Source organism: Hylobates moloch, unplaced genomic scaffold (genome assembly GCF_009828535.3).
Source record: "Hylobates moloch isolate HMO894 unplaced genomic scaffold, HMol_V3 SCAFFOLD_15, whole genome shotgun sequence".
NCBI lineage: Eukaryota > Metazoa > Chordata > Mammalia > Primates > Hylobatidae > Hylobates > Hylobates moloch.
In genome coordinates this window covers 29,879,888-29,900,977 of record NW_026652290.1, presented here as the reverse complement: position 1 = coordinate 29,900,977, position 21,090 = coordinate 29,879,888, and the positions used below count along the sequence as shown (strand labels likewise).

General features: G+C 41.9%; 1 protein-coding gene across 1 annotated transcript in view; it reads left to right on the top strand.

The window, feature by feature from the left end:
• The first annotated feature begins 24 nt into the window (after nt 1–24).
• EIF2AK3 (eukaryotic translation initiation factor 2 alpha kinase 3) overlaps nt 25–21,090 on the top strand; it is a 72,331-nt gene continuing 51,265 nt past the window's right edge. The window contains exons 1-2 of the mRNA XM_032176966.2: nt 25–540; nt 14,025–14,154. Of these exons, the coding sequence (XP_032032857.1) occupies nt 233–540; nt 14,025–14,154 (438 nt within the window). The 5' untranslated portion in view covers nt 25–232. The remainder of the gene's footprint in view (nt 541–14,024; nt 14,155–21,090) is intronic.

Below are 21,090 nucleotides of genomic sequence, written 5' to 3'. Positions count from 1 at the left end.
CCAGACGCGCGGAAAGTTTGCTCAATGGGCGACGTCCGAGATAGGCTGTCACTCAGGTGGCAGCGGCTGAGGCCGGGCTGAGACGTGGCCAGGGGAACACGGCTGGCTGTCCAGGCCGTCGGGGCGGCGGTAGGGTCCCTAGCACGTCCTTGCCCTGTTAGGAGCTCCGAGCGGCGGGAGAGGCAGGCGTCAGTGGCTGCGCCTCCATGCCTGCGCGCGGGGCGGGCCGCTGATGGAGCGCGCCATCAGCCCGGGGCTGCTGGTACGGGCGCTGCTGCTGCTGCTGCTGCTGCTGAGGCTCTCGACAAGGACGGTGGCCGCGGCGCGCGCCCGTGGCCTCCCAGCGCCGACGGCGGAGGCGGCGTTCGGCCTCGGGGCGGCCGCTGCTCCCACCTCAGCGACGCGAGTACCGGCGGCGGGCGCCGTGGCTGCGGCCGAAGTGACTGTGGAGGACGCTGAGGCGCTGCCGGCAGCCGCGGGCGAGCAGGAGCCGCGGGGTCCGGAACCAGACGATGAGGCAGAGTTGCGACCGCGCGGCAGGTGAGGGGCTGCCGACCCGGGGGGAGGCAAATTGTTTACGCGCGCGAGCCGCGGAGGATGCGGTGTCTGGGGGCGGAGATCCGGGACCCGGGCGGGCATCTTCCCTCGGCTGCGGAGGGCAGCTGGCGACCTGGGGACGAGCGCGGGGCCATGACGCCCTCCCATCCCCCGGCCAGCGACCTGCCTGGGCTCGGTTCCCGAGCGCCTGGTCTTGGCCGACGGGTCAGAGCAGCATCCTCGCAGGTGCGGGAGAATGCAATTCCAGGGTTGCATTTCCCCTCTTTCATTGTTTTCGGGCATTGATTCTCTTCTAAGGAACCTTTCCTTCTTTTTCCTTACGCACATCACCTCCTGGCTGTGCTGGCGTAACAGCTGTTTTGAGAAAGGACTTTAGCAAAAGACGTCTGTATTTTCCTTCAAACACAACTCTGTAGTGCCCCCGGACAAGGATTGAGATCAGTGTCTAATTGAGATCTGCGGAACACCTGCATCCGAATCGCCTGGGGATGCTGGTGAAATCTACAGTTTTCTAGGCCCCACCCCAGTTTTACTGAATCAGACATTCCCTGGGTAAGAGCCTGGCATCTGCGTGTTTAACAAGCACTCCGGATAATTCTTGCACGCTAAAGTTTAAGAGCTATAGTCAGATTCTTGAATATTGGTTCTTGAACCTAAGAGCCATGGTTAGGTTCTTGAATAAGGAGTTTACTGTATAAACATTTAATATAGGGTTTTCTTTGAGTTTCTTAGCATTCAAAAAATGTTACTTCAAGGTGATTGTTTTAAAGCACTTTTCAAAGTCTAGACACAATGTAAGGCATGTTAACAGTACATTTTGGGGACAGCCAATCTTATCACACCCGTGGAGAAAGTGATGTCCCATTTTATAAATGGAGTGTTAAAGGGAGCATTAAGTAAATTAAACCAAGGAAGGCTGGGCTCTGGATTGGAACATATTTTAGACTTACAGTCATTACTAGATCGTAACAAGTTAGATTTAATTTTAAATTAATATTAGAACTTTGATCTATATATCTGGAGACTACTATAAATAGGATAAGTACTAAAATTCTCTAGGCACCATTTGAATATATAAACACTTGTAAAAATATACATATAACAAAGTTTTCTTAGGTTTGCTAATGAGTCAGTTTTCCTGGAAGAGTGTTTTTGTTTATCGTAAAGAAATTTCTGAAGCTCCTGCTCAAAATGAATTACATGAAGTAGAGTTGAGACGTTTTGTTTTTCTTAGAATTCAAATCCACTTCAACAGGTAATTACTGGTTAACAAGAGCCCAAGGATGCCCTGGGTGACAGAGGTTAGGCAGGTAGTTCCTGCCCTCTAGGAGAGTGTGCAGTCTAACAGTACAGATGAAACGAGAAGACCTATAACAACATCACAGACCAAAAACAGTGCCAGTGTCACTGATGTCCGAAGGTTTTTGTGGTGTTCTACTAGCTGAGGTATGGGAGTGAGGGTAGGTAACAAGATAAGAGAAGGTTGTGGCAGAATGGGTTGGTTCCTGAAAAATGGGTAAAATTGTAATGGACAGTCACTGGACTTGAGGAAACAGCAAGAGGCACAGTGGCTGGAGATTATGTTTGGAAAACATTTTGTCTCTGTATATGTATATTTGTGTGTGTGTGTGCGTGTGTGTGTGTGTGTGTGTGTACCTAAGAGATGTAGACATGCACATATGTATGCTAGGCAGGGAGAAGTAGATGAGGATAGAAAAAATAGGTTAGAGCCGACTGTGTATATGTATATAGCCTGATACTAATAGCATCATCCTCACTTGGGAGTATGTTAAAACTCCGGAGTCGGGCACCACCCCACACTCCCTGAATGAGAGTATCTGCATTTTAACAAGATCACTGTGTGATTCACATGCACGTTAAAGTTTGAGAAATGTTGGGTAGAGTATCCTGAGTGCCAGGCTTGATCAAAATTACACCTAAGGAATGTTTCTCTAGCAATGGTGTGTACTGAAAACTTGAGTTAAGAATACCAAAAGGAGAGTGTTATAGCAGTTCAGATGAGAGGTTTAGTGTAAAGTGGTATAGGACAGAGGGGACAGAGTTGAGATATTTGATGCAAAATCTAGGTTCCTGGCAGGTGAATTCATTCTTCTTTTCTTGGTACCCTTGTCCAGAGAGTGAGACTGCGTGGCCAGAAGCTGAGAAAAGAGGTTTAGGGGAGCAGGGAAGAAAAGGTAAGGGGTTTGGTGTTGGACATGTGACTCGGAGGTGCAGGCAGGACATCCAGAGGGAGACATTAGGTAGGTGGGTGGAAATGAGTGACTAGAGCCAGTGAGAGGGCAGCGTAAATATGAAGAGTTGAAGCTGTGGGAAAGGGAAAGCTCATGAGAAAACCTCAGGAAATGCCTTTTATTTTAGGGAGGAAGATGAGCCAGCAAAGGAAACAGAAATACAGCTGGCTAGGTTGGAGGTATAGGAGGAGGACTGGGAAGAAAGAGATTTGGTGATGTGCACACTTAAAGAATTTAAATGAAGCAGCAATCTCAAATTGCAAGACGTTAAAGATTCAAGCCTTTCTTCCCCACTCCCTCCTTTCCTCACTGATGAGGTAATTTTTAGGAGAAGGAACCTCCGAACTTATTTATATACTGAAAAGAGGGAGCCTGTGTAGACAGAATGAAAATGAAAGGGGCTGGGCGCATTGGCTCAGCCTGTTATCCCAGCACTTTGGGAGGCCAAGGCAGGTGGATCACCTGGGGTCAGGAGTTTGAGACCGGCTTGGCCAACGTGATGAAACCCCATCTCTACTAAAAATACAAAAAATTAGCCAGGCATGGTGGCGGGTGCCTGTAATCCCAGCTACTTGGGAGGCTGAGGCAGGAGAATCGCTTGAATCTGGGAAGCGGAGGTGCAGTGAGCTGAGATCGTGACACTGCACTCCAGCCTGGGCAACAAGAGCAGAACTCTGTCTCAAAAAAAAAAAAAGGGGGGGGGGGGAAAGAAAAAGGAAAATGAATAGATGAGGAGGTGAAGGTAGTTAGAGAAGATCCACTTAGCAAACAGGGGGATCATTTCTTTCTCATAAATTGCAGTGAAAACAGGAATTTTGGCTTGAAGAGCATACACGATCACCAAACAGAATTGGCTAGGAAGAGGTAGGGCCCAGTTTTGGGGTCTGCCTTGTAGTGTGGACTTAAGATAGTGTGGAATGTTTGAGAAACCTTGAATAAGGTGATAGTCAACAGGAGATAAATACACAGTTTATAAAAGTTTTTTTCTAAATGCTCTTAAGAAAAGATAAGGCCGGGCGCGGTGGCTCACGCTTGTAATCCCAGCACTTTGGGAGGCCGAGGCGGACGGATCACGAGGTCAGGAGATCGAGACCACGGTGAAACCCCGTCTCTACTAAAAATACAAAAAAAATTAGCCGGGCGTGGTGGCGGGCGCCTGTAGTCCCAGCTACTCGGAGAGGCTGAGGCAGGAGAATGGCGTGAACCCGGGAGGCGGAGCTTGCAGTGAGCCGAGATTGCGCCACTGCACTCCAGCCTGGGTGACAGAGCGAGACTCCGTCTCAAAAAAAAAAAAAAGATAAAAACCCAGAGAATATTCATTAGTTCAGTAATAATAGACCAGTAATTCTGTTTGTTTCAAGGAGTATTAGGGGAACAGATTGAATTAACCAAGCATTTATTATGAACAGCTGTGAAGAACTGCAGTACTGGCAAAACTTTTAAAAAGAAGGAGGTGCGGAATTATCTTTATTTTTGCATATTGTCTTTTGATACTCAAGAAGCAATCCGAGATTCACCAGTTCATTGATTTTTTTTCTCTTGATGGAATTTTCAAGTTTCATTATAAGTGCTTACTCTGCATATCAAGCATGTGAATGAGTGAATAAGCTATTTATTTTCTTTAAAAGTTAGCTAAAATAAACTTGTTTTTCTGGTACCAATCTCGTTGTCCATGTTCTTTTGTTAAACATTACATTAGTTGATATTTAAGTGGGATGGTCACTGCAGAAAGTTGGGAAGAAAGTCTCATCACCTCACTGTTAGATTTTATGTATGTTTACATAATTTTGTGAGTTACCAGTCTTCTGACTTCAACACAAATAGCAAATTGCAAAGTGTTACTTAGAGTTCTTGGGATGGGTTGGGAAGTCATTCTGACAATCTCAGAAGTTCTAAAGAACTAGTTTTATCTTAACTGTCACTAATTTGCAAAGTACATGTATGTTCCTTTTTCCTCTGGCTCTAATTCCTCTCTAACAAAAGTATTTCTAAATTTGACATTAATCTCTGGTGCTTCTTCAATTTGTGCATCTGTAAACTGATTTTTTTTAATTAAATGAGATAACATGAAAATATTTGCAAATATAAGATGGTATAATTTTTCTTTTTTTTCCTCTGTCCTTTCACAAAGTGATCTGATGTGAAACAAAGGTACAGAAATCTGGTCTTCCTCAGACTTTCAGATTTATAATCTTTTTTTATTTTTTTTTAACTACTAGGACCCTTGAATAGTAGCATATTAGAATACCATGTTGAAAGGAAGCTCAGTTATATAGTCCTATTCCTATTCACTCACCCAACTCCAGACTTTTAAAGTTAACTAACAGTCACCTTTGAAGAAGAATTTACACAGAACTTTCAAAGCAAGTAATAAGCCAAGATAAATATACTATAGGCAAGTAATGAACTATCCTTTGTGTCTACAATTGTCTTTAGCTTAATTGATGCCAGGACTGTGCTTAGACTATGTGGACAGGGATGGGAGATTGCTTTTTATCTGATCTCAGTTCCCTGCGCTCATAGGCATCTTCCAGATTGCAGAGAGGACCTGTCTTTATTAGTTGCTGTGAGCTGTAGCTTCAGCGTGTCTCTTTACTCCCTAAACATTGCCTGATAGCTCCATTTGCTTTTCTCCTTTTTTGTAAGAGGGGAACTTCTTACACATTTTTATTACAAATTGTTTTAAAATACAAAGGAGAAAACTTGTAAGTTGCAGAGCTAAATGTGAGGGGAGGAGATAAATTTGTGTGTGTGTTTAATTCCATTCTATTTGTAAATGGCCATTTTGATTAAAAATGTTTCATTGGGCCAGGCGTGGTGGCTCACGCCTGTAATCACAGCACTTTGGGAGGCCAAGGCAGGCAGATCACCTGAGGTCAGGAGTTCAAGACCAGCCTGGCCAACATGGTGAAACCCTGTCTCTACTAAAAATACAAAAATTAGCCAGGCATGGTGGCACATGCCTGTAGTCCCAGCTACTCAGGAGGCTGAGGCAGGAGAGTCAATTGAACCCGGGATGCAGAGTTTGCTGTGAGCCGAGATCATGCCACCGCACTCCAGCCTGGGTGACAGAGTGAGACTCTGCCTCAAAAAAAAAAAAAAAATTATAGAATAAAGTAGAAAAGGTACTTTCAAAAATGTTTTAATGTAACAGGAAAAGGATATCTTATGCTTATGTTAAAGCTGTACCACTGAAAACTTAGATTGTATGTCTTTAAGGTCTAGCTGATATGCCAAAGTTATAAAGTATAGTTGGTAATTTTTGATATATTTGTTATGATTTGGGGCATGGCTAGTCTTGTCATATGTTTAAGTAAAGGAGGTTTGACTTGAAGATTTACTTAGTAGGTGAGGACCAGGAAGTATAGTCCAATCAGTACTAGTTTGTTTCTAAACAAGAACATATGCCTCCTTTAGTGAGAGCACAAGTTTGGGCAAAGGATTCTCGGCTACACCAAAAAAACAGGTTCAACCAAATCACATTTATAGTTTGTGAAGTACTGCCCTCCCCCCAACCCCCAGAAAGGATATTTGAAATTTTAAAATAAGCAGTTGTTAATGTAGAAACTATTTAATCCATACAATATTCTCCTATCACCTGCTTGTCTTCTTTCACATCGGAAACTTCCACAGGAAATAAAGTTCCTTTAAAATGATTTTATGAAGAAATTTAGCATACACTTATCAGAATTTGATAAACTTAACTGTAAATAGGCAGGTGTTCTGGGTGACTTAAGTCAGCACGGTTTTTCTTTTTTTGTGTATTCATTGTGGCATAAAGTCATTTCTCCTGGATTGAGGACATAATCAGAGCAATTACAGGATGAACGATATCTATGAGATTTCTGAGAGGAATAAAAAGCTGCACATTGTAGTAATATAGTAGTTGCCACTTATGCAAACTTACAGTTAACAGAATAACGAGTTAAAAACCTGAATTTCTGCTCCTGTTCAAAATTTTGTATTTGGTACATAACCTTAGGGAAATCACATCTTTTCCCATCTTCTCAGCCTTTTTGGTGGTGATTGTTTTATGTAGATAATATGTTTGTCCTACCAAGGTTTATTCATTCAACAAACATTTATTTAGTTTTACTGGGGCCCAGGTACTGTCAGGCCCTGAGAGTAGATAAATGTCTTTTCCGTAGGAAGCTCCAAGCCTGACAGATCATTGTGTTAAAGAATTAACTATCCTCGAATAGATAATAAGTGACATAAAAGTAGTGTGAGAGTGAAAAGAATGGAAGTGGCAAGTTATTGAGTCCCGGAATGAGAAAAATATCAAGGACAGTGTAGGCAACAGAATAGTGTGAGCAAGGGCACAGAGCAGGGAGTTTGTACAGTGAGCACAGAGCAGTGGTTCCTAAGCCAGGGCTCCAGGACACTTACAGATCTGCAAAGATAAAAACGGGGATCCATGAGACTGCCAGTATTTTAAAATAACCTAATGGAAATTAAATATTTAATAGAAGGTACATTAAAAAGTCAAGTTCCTTTGCCTTGAACTAGAATTATATAAAACCTTATATAGTAATTACAGTTATTTCAAGAAATGTTGAATATCTTGATTGGTTCTTAAGTATTTCCTCTAAAGATGGGAGAATTTATTATACAGTGTTCATTTGGCAGGTGGAATAATTTAAGATATGGGGAAAAATATAGACAAGAGAACTTTTGAAAAGTTCACCCCATGGAAAGGGGGGAGCATGGAGCTGGGAAGGAGAGGGGAGAGGGGGTTGGGCTGGTAGAAGAGGCAGAAAAATGAGATTAGGAAAGTACACTGAAACCAAATTGTGAAAGGCTTTATGTGCCACACCAAGCAGTGTGACCTTTTTTCTTCAGTGGGCACAGGGAACCTTGGAAGTTTATCAGATCTCTATTACAGAAACAAAACTGTGGGAAGAAGAGAGGGGAAAGAAACCTGAGGCAGGAAAATGTGTTAGCATTTTAAGGTGTTCTGATGAGAAATGAGAATCTTTTAGAGCAAGAGCTGTGGTAATGAAGAAGGAAAAGATTTTTTTTTTTTTGAGACAGAGTCTCGCTCTGTCGTGCAGGCTGGAGTGCAGTGGTGCAATCTCAGCTTACTGCAACCTCCGCCTCCCAGGTTTCAAGCAATTCTCCTGTCTCAGCCTCCCAAGTAGCTGGGATTACAGGTTCATGCCACCACACCCGGCTTACTTTTGTATTTTTAGTAGAGATAGGGTTTCACCATGTTGGCCGGGCTGGTCTTGAACTCCTGATCTCAGGTGATCCACCCGCCTTGGCCTCCCAAAGTGCTGGGATTACAGGCGTGAGTCACTGCGCCCGGCCGGAAAAGATTTAAGAGAAGCTTCAGAAATAGAATTAAGAGTACATGGCTGTTGTTTAAATGTAGAGGGTGAGGGAGCACAAAGAGTTGATGTCTGATTTAAATGTTAGGTAATAGGATGGATGGCTACGCTTTTAAGTGGCAGGAATAGATTGTGGAAAAGAAGTTTCCTGAGCCTATTATGGTGATAACAAGTAGATCCTGCTGAAGATGCAGAACTAGGATAGGGTAGAAATGGTGAACTATAAATCCTGTACAGGTTTGGGGGCTGTCATACTACAGATGGAGGTGAAGCTGTAGACATTGACCATCTAGGTAGAACATGTAGTACAAACAGGAAAATGCCTGCTCTATAGATAGAAAACTATAAGGATGATAGGTGAGGCCAGGCACAGTGGCTCATGCCTATAATCCCAGCACTTTGGGAGGCTGAAGCGGGCAGATCACCTGAGGTCAGGAGCTCGAGACCAGCCTGGCCAACGTGGTGAACCCCCACGTCTACTAAAAATACAAAAATTAGCTGGGCATGGTGGTGGGCGCCTGTAATCCCAGCTACTTGGGAGGCTGAGGCAGGAGAATCGCTTGAACCTGGGAGGCGGAGGTTGCCATTGAGCAGAGATCGAACCATTGGGCGACAGAGCAAGACTCCGTCCCCCCAAAAAAAAGAAAGATGAGGACCCAGGAGGGACTGGTCCTGTAGAAACCAGGAAAGAAGAATGTCCAGAATGAGGAGCTGGCCACAACGGTGGCTTTTGTGAGGACAGGCCTGATGAGGGGAGTGAATCTGGCAGTTAGGAAACCGTTGAAAATCTTTCTTGAGAGTGGCTTCCAAGGATTGGATCACGGGTGAGAGATCAGGGCTTGCTGAGGAATCATCCAAATAAATGCCTTTGTAAGCTACAGCAAAATGTAAGTGAGAGAATAGTAGTCTCCAAAGTGTTTACTGACAGAGATGTTCAATATGCCTTCTTCCTCCACGTCATAAATTTAATTTTTCTCTGTGGAAATGGCTAAGGTAAAACAGTGTTTGCATAACTGGTCTTATGAGACTCACCTGGGGTGCTTGTTAGGCTACATTCTCCCAGTCTCCCTCTTAGGATGAGACGTGGGAACCTTTAATGATTTTTAACAAGCACTCCAGATTATTTTTATGATCAGGTACACTGGGTTGCACTGAGATAGGTGAAATAACCATATTTTGCCTATGAAAAAATAACTCGAATGAAGCCATGAGGAGAATCAGAGCAGAGCCATGGGGATGTACACCCAGGTCTGACTTAGGCTTTGATTCTTTCCACTGGAAAAGCTGTCTCTGCAGTTCCTTCAATTCTTGAATAAGAGTTTTTCATCTTGATCTTGGAACCCTCAAAATAGGGCAAGTGGGTCTTGGGGAGATAAATAACCTTATATTCTTCCCATTTTGGGAGGTGTTCATTTTTCACTTTTTATCTCTGTTTATGTTTCTTCTTTCTGGAGACAGCATTTCACTCTAACACTTAGGCTGGACTGCAGTGGTGCAATCACAGTTCACTGCAGTCTCGACCTCCTGGGCACAAGCTATCCTCCCACCTCAGCCTCTGAGTAGCTGGGACTACAGGCGTCCGCCACCATACCCGGCTAATTTTTAAAGTATTTTTGTACATTTGGAGTCTCAGTGTGTTGCACAGGCTGGTCTGAAACTCCTGGCCCTCCAAGCAGTTCTCCTGTGTCAGTCTCCCTGAGTGTTGGGTTTACAAAGGAAAGCCACTGCACCTGGCTGTGTTTGTTCTAAATGCCGTATCTTTTTTTAAGTTCAACTTTTATTTCAGATACAGGAAGTACATGTGCTGATTTGTTACATAGTATATTACACCCAGGTAGTGAGCATAGTACCCAATGGTAGTTTTTCTTTTTCTTTTTCTTTCTTTTCTTTTTTTTTTTTGAGATGGAGTCTCACTGTGTTGCCAGGCTGGAGTGCAGTGGCATGATCTTGGCTCACTGCAACCTCTACCTCCTGGGTTCAAGTGATTCCCCTGCCTTAGCCTCCTGAGTAGGTGGGACTACAGGTATGTACCACCATGCCTGGCTAATTTTTTTTTGTATTTTAGTAGAGATGGGGGTTTCACCATGTTTGCCAGGATGGTCTCGATCTCCTGACCTCGTGATCTGCCCGCCTTGGCCTTCTAAAGTGCTAGGATTACAGGCATGAGCCACCGCACCTGGCCCCAGTGGTAGTTTTTCAACTCACCCCCTGCCAGTAGTCTGCAGTGTCTATTGCTCCCATGTTTATGTCCATGTATGCTCGATATTTAGCTTCCACTTATAAGTGAGAACATGCAGTATTTGATTTTCTGTTCCTGTGTTAATTGGCTTAGGATTGTGGCTTCCAGCTCCCTGCATGTTGCTGTAAAGGACATGATTTCATCTTTTTATGGCTGCATAGTATTCTATAGTATATATGTACCACATTTTCTTTATCCAGTTTACTGCTGATGGGCACTAGACTGATTCCATGTCTTTGCTCTTGTGAATAGTGCACTAAATGCCGTATCTCATTGCTATCCTCTGGTCATCTCTGCATTCAGCCTGAGGACTATGTTTTTCAGCAGTATCTATCTACTTGATGTTTTTCTTGATCTACATTATGCCAATGAGCACCTCTCTTTTAGACTGTGATTAGGTATAGTAGCAAATCTTTATTGCTCTGGTGGTGCTTCTTAATTCCAACCACAGCATAAGGGGTGCCTCCATTCCAGAGACATGCTTGTAGGGAGGAGCCCATAATGAATACTACAGCTGGCTTGTAATGCAAAAGAGTCTTGGTCAACTTGCGGCTTTACTTTGAATTTATATACATTGTGCATCAAGTGATACAGAAGAGATAAAGTTGCATCTTGTATTCCTGACCAGGAATATAGCTATACATGCTTACAATGTGCATGGTCTTTAAAGCTGATAAATACACCTAATGAATTCCTAGAACAACTGTACAAGTCATCCTTTAAACAACTATTTAGGCCGGGCACGGTGGCTCACACCTGTAATCCCAGCACTTTGGGAGGCTGTGGTGGGCGGATCACCTCAGGTCAGGAGTTCGAGACCAGCCTGGCCAACATGGTGAAACCCCATCTCTACTAAAAATATAAAAATTAGCCGGGCATGGTGGCGGGCACCTGTAATCCCAGCTACTTGGGAGGCTGAGGCTGGAGACTTGCTTACACCCAGGAGGCGGAGGTTGCAGTGAGCCGAGATTGCGCCATTGCACTCCAGCCTGGGCGACAAGAGCGCAACTCTGTCTCAAAAAAAAATAAATAAATAAAAACAAATAAATAATTTATGGAAAGGCTGCTGTGTAGCTGGAGGTGTATGTTCCAGGCAGAAGGAACAGTAGATGCAAAGGCCCTAGGCAAAAATTTTGCATGATGTATTTGAAGAGTTGGGGGGGTCTGTCTATGGGTATGCGAACTCTGAAAAGCCTGTTACACAATCTAAATCAGGTAGATGGTTAGATATGTATGTCTGCAGTTCAGGGGAGAGGCCTGAAACCAGATATAAATTTGGGAGTTGCCAGGATATAGATGGTATTTAAAGCTATGAGACTGGATGAGATCACCAAAAAAATTACATGTAGGTAGAGACTATTTTAAGAGATAGGAAAGATAAGAAGGAACCAGAAAATGAAACTGAGAGAGAATAGCATAGAACTGAGTCCAAAGGAAAAAAAGAGCATGGTGTCCTGGAAGCCATATAGAGTGTGTTTCATGGAGGGCAAAAATGGCTGGTCAGGTGCTGCTGGGTGGTCAAGTGAAGCAAGACCTGACCATGGAATTTATCAGTGTGAAGGTCATTCTTGACTCTGACAAGAACCATTTTAGTGAGGTGGTAGGGGTGAGAACTTGATTAGAAATGGTTCAACATAGAAGGAGAGGAAGAGATTTGGAGACAGTATATAACAACTCTTTCAAGGAGTTTTGTTGCAGAGGGGCAAGAAATAGATTGGATGCTCGAGGAGGAGAAGGATTCATTTTGTTTGATCTGGTTTGGTTTTTAAGTTGGGGAAAATAGTAGCAGGTTTGAATGCTGCTATAACAAAATACTGTAGACTGGATGGTTTATAGACAACAGACATTTATTTCTCATAGTTCCAGAGGCTGGGAAGTTTCGGTATCTGGAACTGAAACTGGGAAGTTTCAATGTCTTCAGATACTGGAAGATTCAGTATCTGGTGAAGACTGATTCTTCACAGAAGCACTCCCACATAGTGGAAGGGGTGAGGGCATCTCTGGGGCTGCTTTTATAAAGGCATTAATATCATAAGTGAGGACCCCACCTTCATGAACTAATCACCTCCCAAAGCCCCACCTCCTGGTATGATCACCTTGGGGATTAGGTTTCAACTTATGAATTTTTGGGGGGACACAAAAGTTCAGTTTATAGCAAATGCTGATGGGAATATTCTAGTAGAGAGGGAATGACTGACAGTGTGGGAGTGACAGGAGACATTTGCAGGAGCAAGACCTCACGAATGTGTACGGGGGAGCTCTGTTGCTTAAGTGGCGGTGTTGGCGGTAGGTGGGAGTGTGGACAATTCACTTGCACTAACAGGAGGGAAGGTGGAACTCACGGTCCAGGTACTGTTGAATAGATAGAGGTGGCAGGGAAACAAGCTGATTTCTCCTGTTTTTCCCTATGAAATAGGAAGCACAGTCACCGAGATGTGTGAGCTTGAAAGAGCTGGCATCAGAAGTTTGAGGAGTGGGGAGACATGAATGGTTAACATGGTTCAGCGGCATAATGGATAGGCTAGGGAAGGGTGTTATGATTGTTGAGCATTGTTAGTAGCCTTTTTGAGGTTGGTGATCATTAATTAAAGTGAAGATGGTCAACATGGTATGTTTATCTTCAGATACATTCAACTGCACAGATGTAGGAGTGAGAAAGGGGAGAAGATTGACTTTAACCAGTTCTTCCAGAGTGTGACATGTGAGAAGCAGGGTAGGGAGTTGAGGTGTGTGCAAAGTAGTGCTTAAGATGAAGGACTGTGGGATTTTAACTGGTTAAGAAAGAAGTGAGGGCATGGTGGTAGTGAAGGTCGTAGTATCAGTGGCTTGTAGGTTCTCATAGGGTCAGAAGTTTCTTGGAGTCAGGGAAGTAGAGGAAGTGAGCTGAAAAGAGAGGGGGTGGTGGTTAGGGGGTTGCGGTGATTTGTAATAACAAGGTCTAGAGTCTGACCACAGGAGCAGCTGAAGCAAGGTAGACAGATATTGAAAACCCAAAGAATTGAGGCAGAAGTATGTTAAATATGTTAGGTAATGACAGTAAACCAGCAGCTGAAATCCTCCAGGATGGGGCTAGTTACCTAAGGGTCAATTAGATGTCTACTAGGAGGGGTAAGGGACAAAACAGTCTGATCCTGAGGATTTTCAGAGAGGAGAGGAAAAAAGTGGTCTGGAAATGGCAATGAGATACATGGAGTCCACTTGCCCCATTCTGAGCAAGGGTTATGGGAGAAAAAAATTCTCTGTGCTTCTGTAGGGAAGCGATGTCCTCAGGGAAAGCCCGGTTTCTATGAGAGCAAGAAGATAAGTGAATGATCAGGGAAGACAGTGTTTCAGGGGAAAGGCTTTCAGGAGGTATGTAGGTAGAAGAGGACATACCAGGGGACATTGTGTTCCTTATGGGAATTAGAGTGTGGAATGAAGGGTGACCTATGGGTCAGGGGCTTTTCATAAGTTACATAAACAGATAAAGGGCATATTGAAATTGTCTTGGTCCAAAGACAGTGGTGGCAAGAGTGGTAGAAGGCCCCCTCTTCCTTTCTATGAATAGAGGCCTGGACATGGGCTGGTTTTCTTTTGAGTATGTGGGATAAGTGCCCAATATCTTAGATATCTGTTTAATTTAAAAAATATTTTAAATATTTACAGGTCATTAGTAATTATCAGCACTTTAGATGGGAGAATTGCTGCCTTGGATCCTGAAAATCACGGTAAAAAGCAGTGGGATTTGGATGTGGGATCTGGTTCCTTGGTGTCATCCAGCCTTAGCAAACCAGAGGTAAGAATTTTCTGTTAACTGTTGACTGGAAAACTTAATTCTAATGAGTAGTTGCTAATATTAAGAAGTTTGGGGCCCTATTGCCCAGGTTTCAGGCTTGTCTGCCTCTTACAGTTTGTGTCCCTTTAGGGCAATTACTTAACTTTTCTATTCCTCAGTTCCCCTCTCGTGAAATGAGATGGATAATAACATCTTCTTAGGATTACTTGGGGCATTGAGTTAATCCTGTAAGTGAGCAGCTGAGGATACTATCTGCCATATCAGCAAAGCACATTATCTGAGCTATAAATGATTGTTTATTATCATCACAAGGTCTCTAGGAATAATAAGATAAATGTAAATAAAAACTTTATTGAATTTTACTAGTTAGAAATCTGTGCTGCAAAATCCCATAAATTATTGTTCCCTGATTATAAGCAGAATTCATCTGAAATTTTTTTGTAATGTAATTCCAGGCAAATTTGATTATTTGCAGAAAAAGTGTACTTAATAATTTGGAGCTCTAGTGTAGTAGAGGGGAAAGAGCATAGATTCAAAGAGACCTCGCTTCCAAAATTACTCTGGCACATGACTTCAAGTCCCTCAGAGCTTTAATTGTTCTCATCAATAAAGTGAGGACACAGCCTGCCCTCATGGGGTACAGATGGGGGAGATTAAATAAGAGAAGCTGATTTTCCTCACCTTTAGCTTCAATTCTGATGGATTAAGTCTCTCTCCTTTTCTAGAGCTTTAGTCTGTTGTTTAAATTATTTAAAAATAAGTCCACCTTTTGAGTGGTGACTACTAACATTGAAGCAGTCACCTCTGTTTTCCAGAATGCCCGTGGCCTTCTTTTATATTGAGTTGTTCCTGTAGGACACTCCCTAGGGTAATCTTTTTTCTCTTTTGTCATCAGTCTTTTTCTTTAAAAAGCTTCCTAGCTGATATTAAGTATGGAAAAGACAAAATCATACATGAGGGGTTTGAGAATGACCTGAATATTGGTGATCAAACTTTCCAGTGGGCAACTGTTACCAGTGACCCATCTATAACAACAGACTTTCCTGTGCTTTCCAGTAAACCCAGCCCGAATCTTTTCTGGTGCACCCGAACTGATACTTAAGGAAACAGCACTGCCAAATTTCCACATTTGCTGTGTGCTAAACCCTGAGTAGACTTTATAAGTGGCTACTATTTCTCAGTATACTGAAAATATATTTTGAGAATAGAGAACTTCTATTGTATTATGAATTATTAATGCAAATAGCAATTTGATTGTAAATTACATTAGGTTTATAATTGAGTATGGTATTCAAGTGAACTACTACTTAAGATAAACTTGTTTATTTTTCTTCTGCTGGGATTATGCTTGGGTACGCATGTATGCATGTTTTACTTTATTTTTAAACTAGACATAAGAGATGATCAGCAAAATGAGAAGATTGTAAGCTGCTTACATCTGAGGTAATATCACAGTGTGTTGTAGTGGTTCAAAGCATGTGTCTGTTTGCAAACTGAAATATACGTAGGTACAAAAAGATAAGTTGCATGGTATGGCAAAGTAGAATGCAAATAGTTGTAATAACCTGAGTGCTAGTAAGTGTGTTTGAATTATAAGCAGCTAGTTGTATTTGAAGCTTTTCTTACAGATAGCAGTTATATTAGCTGTTTTTAAAACTACAGTTCAACATTCTTACTGTCTTTAGTTCGCACCATTTTCTGTGGTTTATTAGGTCTCCCTTGTTTTCAGTGTCCTCTCTCACACCCATCCACCCCCAATCCTAGATCTTTTGGATAAAATGCTTTGGAAATGTTGAATCGTAGGCCGGGCGTGGTGACTCATGCCTGTAATCCCAGCACTTTGGGAGGCCGAGGCAGGCGGATCACAAGATCAGGAGTTTGAGACCAGCCTGGCCAACGTAGTAAAACCCTATCTAAATACAAGAAATTAGCAAGGTGTGGTGGCAGGCCCCTGTAATCCTAGCTACTCGGGAGGCTGAGGCAGGAGAATCACTTGAACCTGGGAGGCGGAGGTTGCAGCGAGCCAAGATCGTGCCACTGCGCACCAGCCCAGGCGACAGTGCAAGACTCCCATCTCAAACAACAATAACAACAACAAAAGAAATGTTGAATCGAAAGCCTATTCAGAAAGCTCACTGGTCGCTTTTCATGCAGGAAAAAAATCCTGATACCTCTTTGCATTATCTAGATTTTAATTTTCTACTTCATAGAAAAAAAAAAAAGAAAATCTGAAGGCATTGAAACAGCTGTGATAACATGATAGATTAACTAGATTTTACTTCTGCCCCAAATTCTTGGGACCATTTCTTGAGAGTGGATGTTTAATATGTAGAGATACTGATGATATAATGTTGTTCCCAGCATTGTAACATATACTCGATGCTCCTTACACAGTGTAGTCCTCATAGTAACCCTTCTGAGGTCGATATGTTGGTCCCATTTTGTAAAGAGGAAATTGCAGCTCAAATAAATTTGCTTGAGGTTGCCGACCGGCTATATATATGATGAGGTTAGAACTGAGCCCAAGATTGCCTGACTGTACTCCATTCTGCCTGCTCTGAAGCCCTTTTACCACCTTGTATATACCTCCCTTTCTTTAAAAACTCAGGCTGTTTATAGACTACAGTGGTTCTCAGACTGTTTGGTCTCAGGACCTGTTTATACTCTAAAAAATTATTGAGGGCTCTAAAGAGCTTTTTTTCAGGCTGGAGTGCAATGGTGTGATCATATCTCTGCAGCCTTGAATCCTGGGCTCAAGCAATCCTCCTGCCTCAGCCTCCTGAGTAGCTGGGACTACAGACATGTACCACCATGCCCAGCTAATTTTTTTTTTGTGGAGACAGAATCTCGATATTGCCTAGGCTGGTCTCGAACCCCTGGGCTCAAGTGATCATCCCACCTTGGCCTCTCAAAGTGCTGGGATTACAGGCATAAGCCACCACAACCAGCCAAAACAAATGTTTAAAAAACATGTATTTTATTAAAGAAATAACAATAAATGCACTTCACAATAACATAACATTTTTATGAATAATAACTATATTCTTTAATACAAAAAATTTAATGAGAAAAGTGGCATTTTACATTTTTGCAAGTCGCTTAAACTTCTGGTTTAATAGAAGACAGTTGTATCCACATCTGCCTTAAATATATTGCATTGTTGTTTTGATTTAACTACATAAAGAAGAATATCCAGCCACATACAAATGTAGTTGGAAAAGGGAGGAATATTCTAGTAGCCTTTTCAAATAATTGAGGCCATTCTTTTTTAATACTCTGCCAAAACAAGGGGAAGTTTTTTAAAGGTTAGCTGCAGTGTGGAATCAGAAACTATATCAATGAACTGAACACTAACATCCATTGGTCTGTCTTGCCTTTTACTCATGCGTGATTTTATAACTTAGAAAATATTGACTGAGTTACATAGATCTTTTAAATGTTGGCATATTTCCTTATAGAATATTTAAAAAAAAAAAAATTTGTTGCTGTTACCACTGATCTCATCAGAAAAGTCTGTAAGTACTGGGAAGCTGTGAAGCGCAAATTGTCAGATGCAAGTTTTTTTGTTTTGTTTTAGTTTTTGTCTTTTAGAGACAGGGTCTCGCTCTGTTGCCCAGGCTGGAGTGCAGTGGCGTGATCATAGCTCACAGTAGCCTCCAACTCCTGGGCTCAAGCAGTCCTTCCACCTCAGCCTCCTAAGTAGCTAAGACTATAGGCGCTTGCCACCAAGCTCAGCTACTTTTTTTTTTTTTTTTTGGTAAAGAGAGAGTTTTCTTATTTCGCCCAGGCTGATCTCGAACTGCTAGGCTCAAGCTATCCTCCTGCCTCAGCCTCCCAAAGTGCTGGAATTACAGGCATGAGCCACTATGCCTGGCCCAAGTTTTCCAGTATTCTAGAATTCGCTTAAAAACATAAATTTTATCACAAATACTGTCAGATGTGTTCTTTGAAGTAAAAAGTTCACTTTGTTAATTTTTTTAGAAAATGTCTACCAAATACCCAGTTGTGGAGCTCAATGAACAAAGCTGTTAGTTCAGCTCACAACTCAGTTCCAGAAGTGCTTTTCCTCAAGACATGCTTTAGCATGTGGAGAAAGGCTTGTTACATACTTCCTAATTAGTCATGCAGAATAATAAAAAGATATGTTACTCAGGGTCAAGATTTAATGAAATCAGTCATTTTTATTGCTTCATCAAGAACATTTGTAAGTGCAACTGTCTCTGTTTTTTTTCCTTTAGTTCAGGTGCATGACAGTGAAGAATACCATTGTATTCTTAGTTTGGTTCCTGAATTGTGCCAAGGCACCGGCAGTTTTATAGCAACCCAGTGAAAAGGCAAATCACACCTTGTTTGAAAACTGTGTGCTATTTGGCATCCCTGGAAGAGTCCACCAACCATACTTTGAAAATTACTTAACTGGTATATGATAGAAATATATTTGTGAAATTATGAACATATTAGCAAGGAGAGAAGACTGTATTATGAGCGTGAGTCATCTGTTATTCAGCAAGGTGTGTGCTGCTCAGCATCTAGAAGTTATGTTCAAAAGTTGAACATTTGTCCAGTTCAGATTTAGAAAAAAAAAAGTTGGACAAAACACCACAAAAGGATCATCAAGACTGGGCGCAGTGGCTCACACCTGTAATCCCAGCACTTTGGGAAGCCAAGGCAGGTGGATGGCTTGAGGTCAAGAGTTCTAGACCAGCCTGGGCAACATGGCGAAACCCCATCTCTACAAAAAATACAAAAAAAAAAAAAATACAAAAATTAGCCGGGTGTGGTGACATGCACCTGTAGTTCCAGCTACTCGGGAGGCTGAGGTGGGAGGATCACTTGGGCCTGGGAGACAGAGGTTGCGGTGAGTCAGATCACACCACTGCACTCCAGCCTGGGTGACAGAGTGAGACCCTGTCTCAAAAAAAAAAAAAAAAGAAATCAAAAACTGCCATTTGAAATGCTGTGAACTGGATGCATAGAGTAATACTACCTTCGGAATGCATCTGGTGCAGTGTTTTCTTAAGGTCCTTAACCTTCATAATAGTTAACTTTATGAGAAGTAGTTAACTTCCTCTCTCAGAAACCCAGTGTGTTTGGTTGTAAAGGCTGGTGTAGGGAAGAGGGCCAGTTGTAGCAGGCAGAAAGAGCTGGCATGGATATATAACAGGTGTCACCTCCCAGGTAACAATAAATAGGTTCATGGCTTCCTGTGGGGACTCCTGCATTAGAATGTCAAGCTTTCATCAAGAATGGTATGAAAGTTGGGCACAGTGGCACATGCCTCCTGAGTAGTCCCAGCTACTCAGGAGGCTGGGCCCAGCTGAGCCCAGGAGTTTGAGGCCAGCCTGGGCCACATAGCACAACCCTGTCTTATGACGAGGAAACAGATTAAACTCAGAAGACCAGAGAAGATGTATTCTCTGCAAGTATCAAAGTTACTTATTAATCTGAGAAGCTGAAGGATAAAGGATTTGATAGACTGTATAATAATTTTTAAGTTATTGATAAAGGAATTGATTATGGATCACATGTACTTTTGCTGGAATAATAAAGCCATACAGGAACTTTTTAGACTGTGTGGTATTGTGGAGGAGGGACTAGGATTCAGGAGCTTCAGTTTTAGTCTTAATTCTTCCATTAACTTACTGTGTGAACTGGCTAAATTATTTAATCAGTAGAGCTTTAATTTCCTTCTCTGTAAAGTTATAGAATTGTACTACATTTCTAAAGATAATCTAACTTCATGCATTAGGTACAGTCACATACATGAAACACCCAAATAAATTATCTGGAGAAATTTTTGAACTTTCCCTTTTACTACATTTAAGGATTCTTCTGAAAATAAAGAACAAATTCACTAGGAATTACCATTAGGTACATACTTGCCTCCTGGCTTGCTCTGATGTTCTTAACCTTTTCTGATCCAAAAGGCTTATAAAATAGTGTATTTTGTTGCTTTAATGGGGTTTTGATTATGTCAATGGAAAAAATAAGCTCCTGGAAGATAAGGGAAATTGACAGTTCCACTAAGAACCGATGTTTTAAATTATATTTAGAATGAATTGTATGAATTGTGTACCTTGGGACACAAATCTCATTTGCCACTATCTCCTGAAAAGAGTGTGGATACATAACCAAGCTAAAACCGTTAAGGTGCATGTTTTTGTGTCTTAGAATAAATAATGCACCTAAAGTTCACTCTATTAGCTTTAACAGATGTGCTTAGGTCCTAAGTGTAATATTTTTGCCAGTTAATAGTAGCTAAGAGTTTTGTTTTTAATTTTCAGAAGGACCACCTGATGCGAAATCTGATTTGCTTTCCTCTAGTAATTTATATTCAGATTCAACCTTGAAAAAAGCACTAAGGAAATTTGTCTGTGATTCCTCACTGATTGTCTTAAAATTTTGTTTTGTAACACATGAGCATCGTTTTTTCTTTAGGATCTCTGGGCTACATTTGGATCACTTCACCAAATCTAAGTAGATTGAACTATCTACTTCTTTATGTCTTGGAACTCAAATATGAAGACCTTCCTTATTGTTATTCAGAATGCATATTGTAATTGTGTATATATAACTAATTTGTACTTAGATGAATACCTTTATCTTTATTTAGAGACACTGTATTTGTTTTCTGTTTTGGTTTTCTGTTAAATATGCCCTTTTTTTCCTCTTAAGAAGAACAAACAACTCTATCGTCTAAACTTAGATAAGGTTTGGGGTTTTGCTTTATTTTAGGCATGTTTCTCCCCAAGGGACATCGCCTTTCTGTTTCAGACAGGTGCAGAAACAGACAGCTCTGATGCTGGTGCTCTTCAGCCTCCTCCCCCTCCCCATATCAGACTGCATGCATTCCACTAATATAAGGGCTTTGAAAAGTGGGACTGCCTTTGAAAAGGGTACAGCTTTACTGGTTAGTGATTTGTTTAGAAAGAGTCT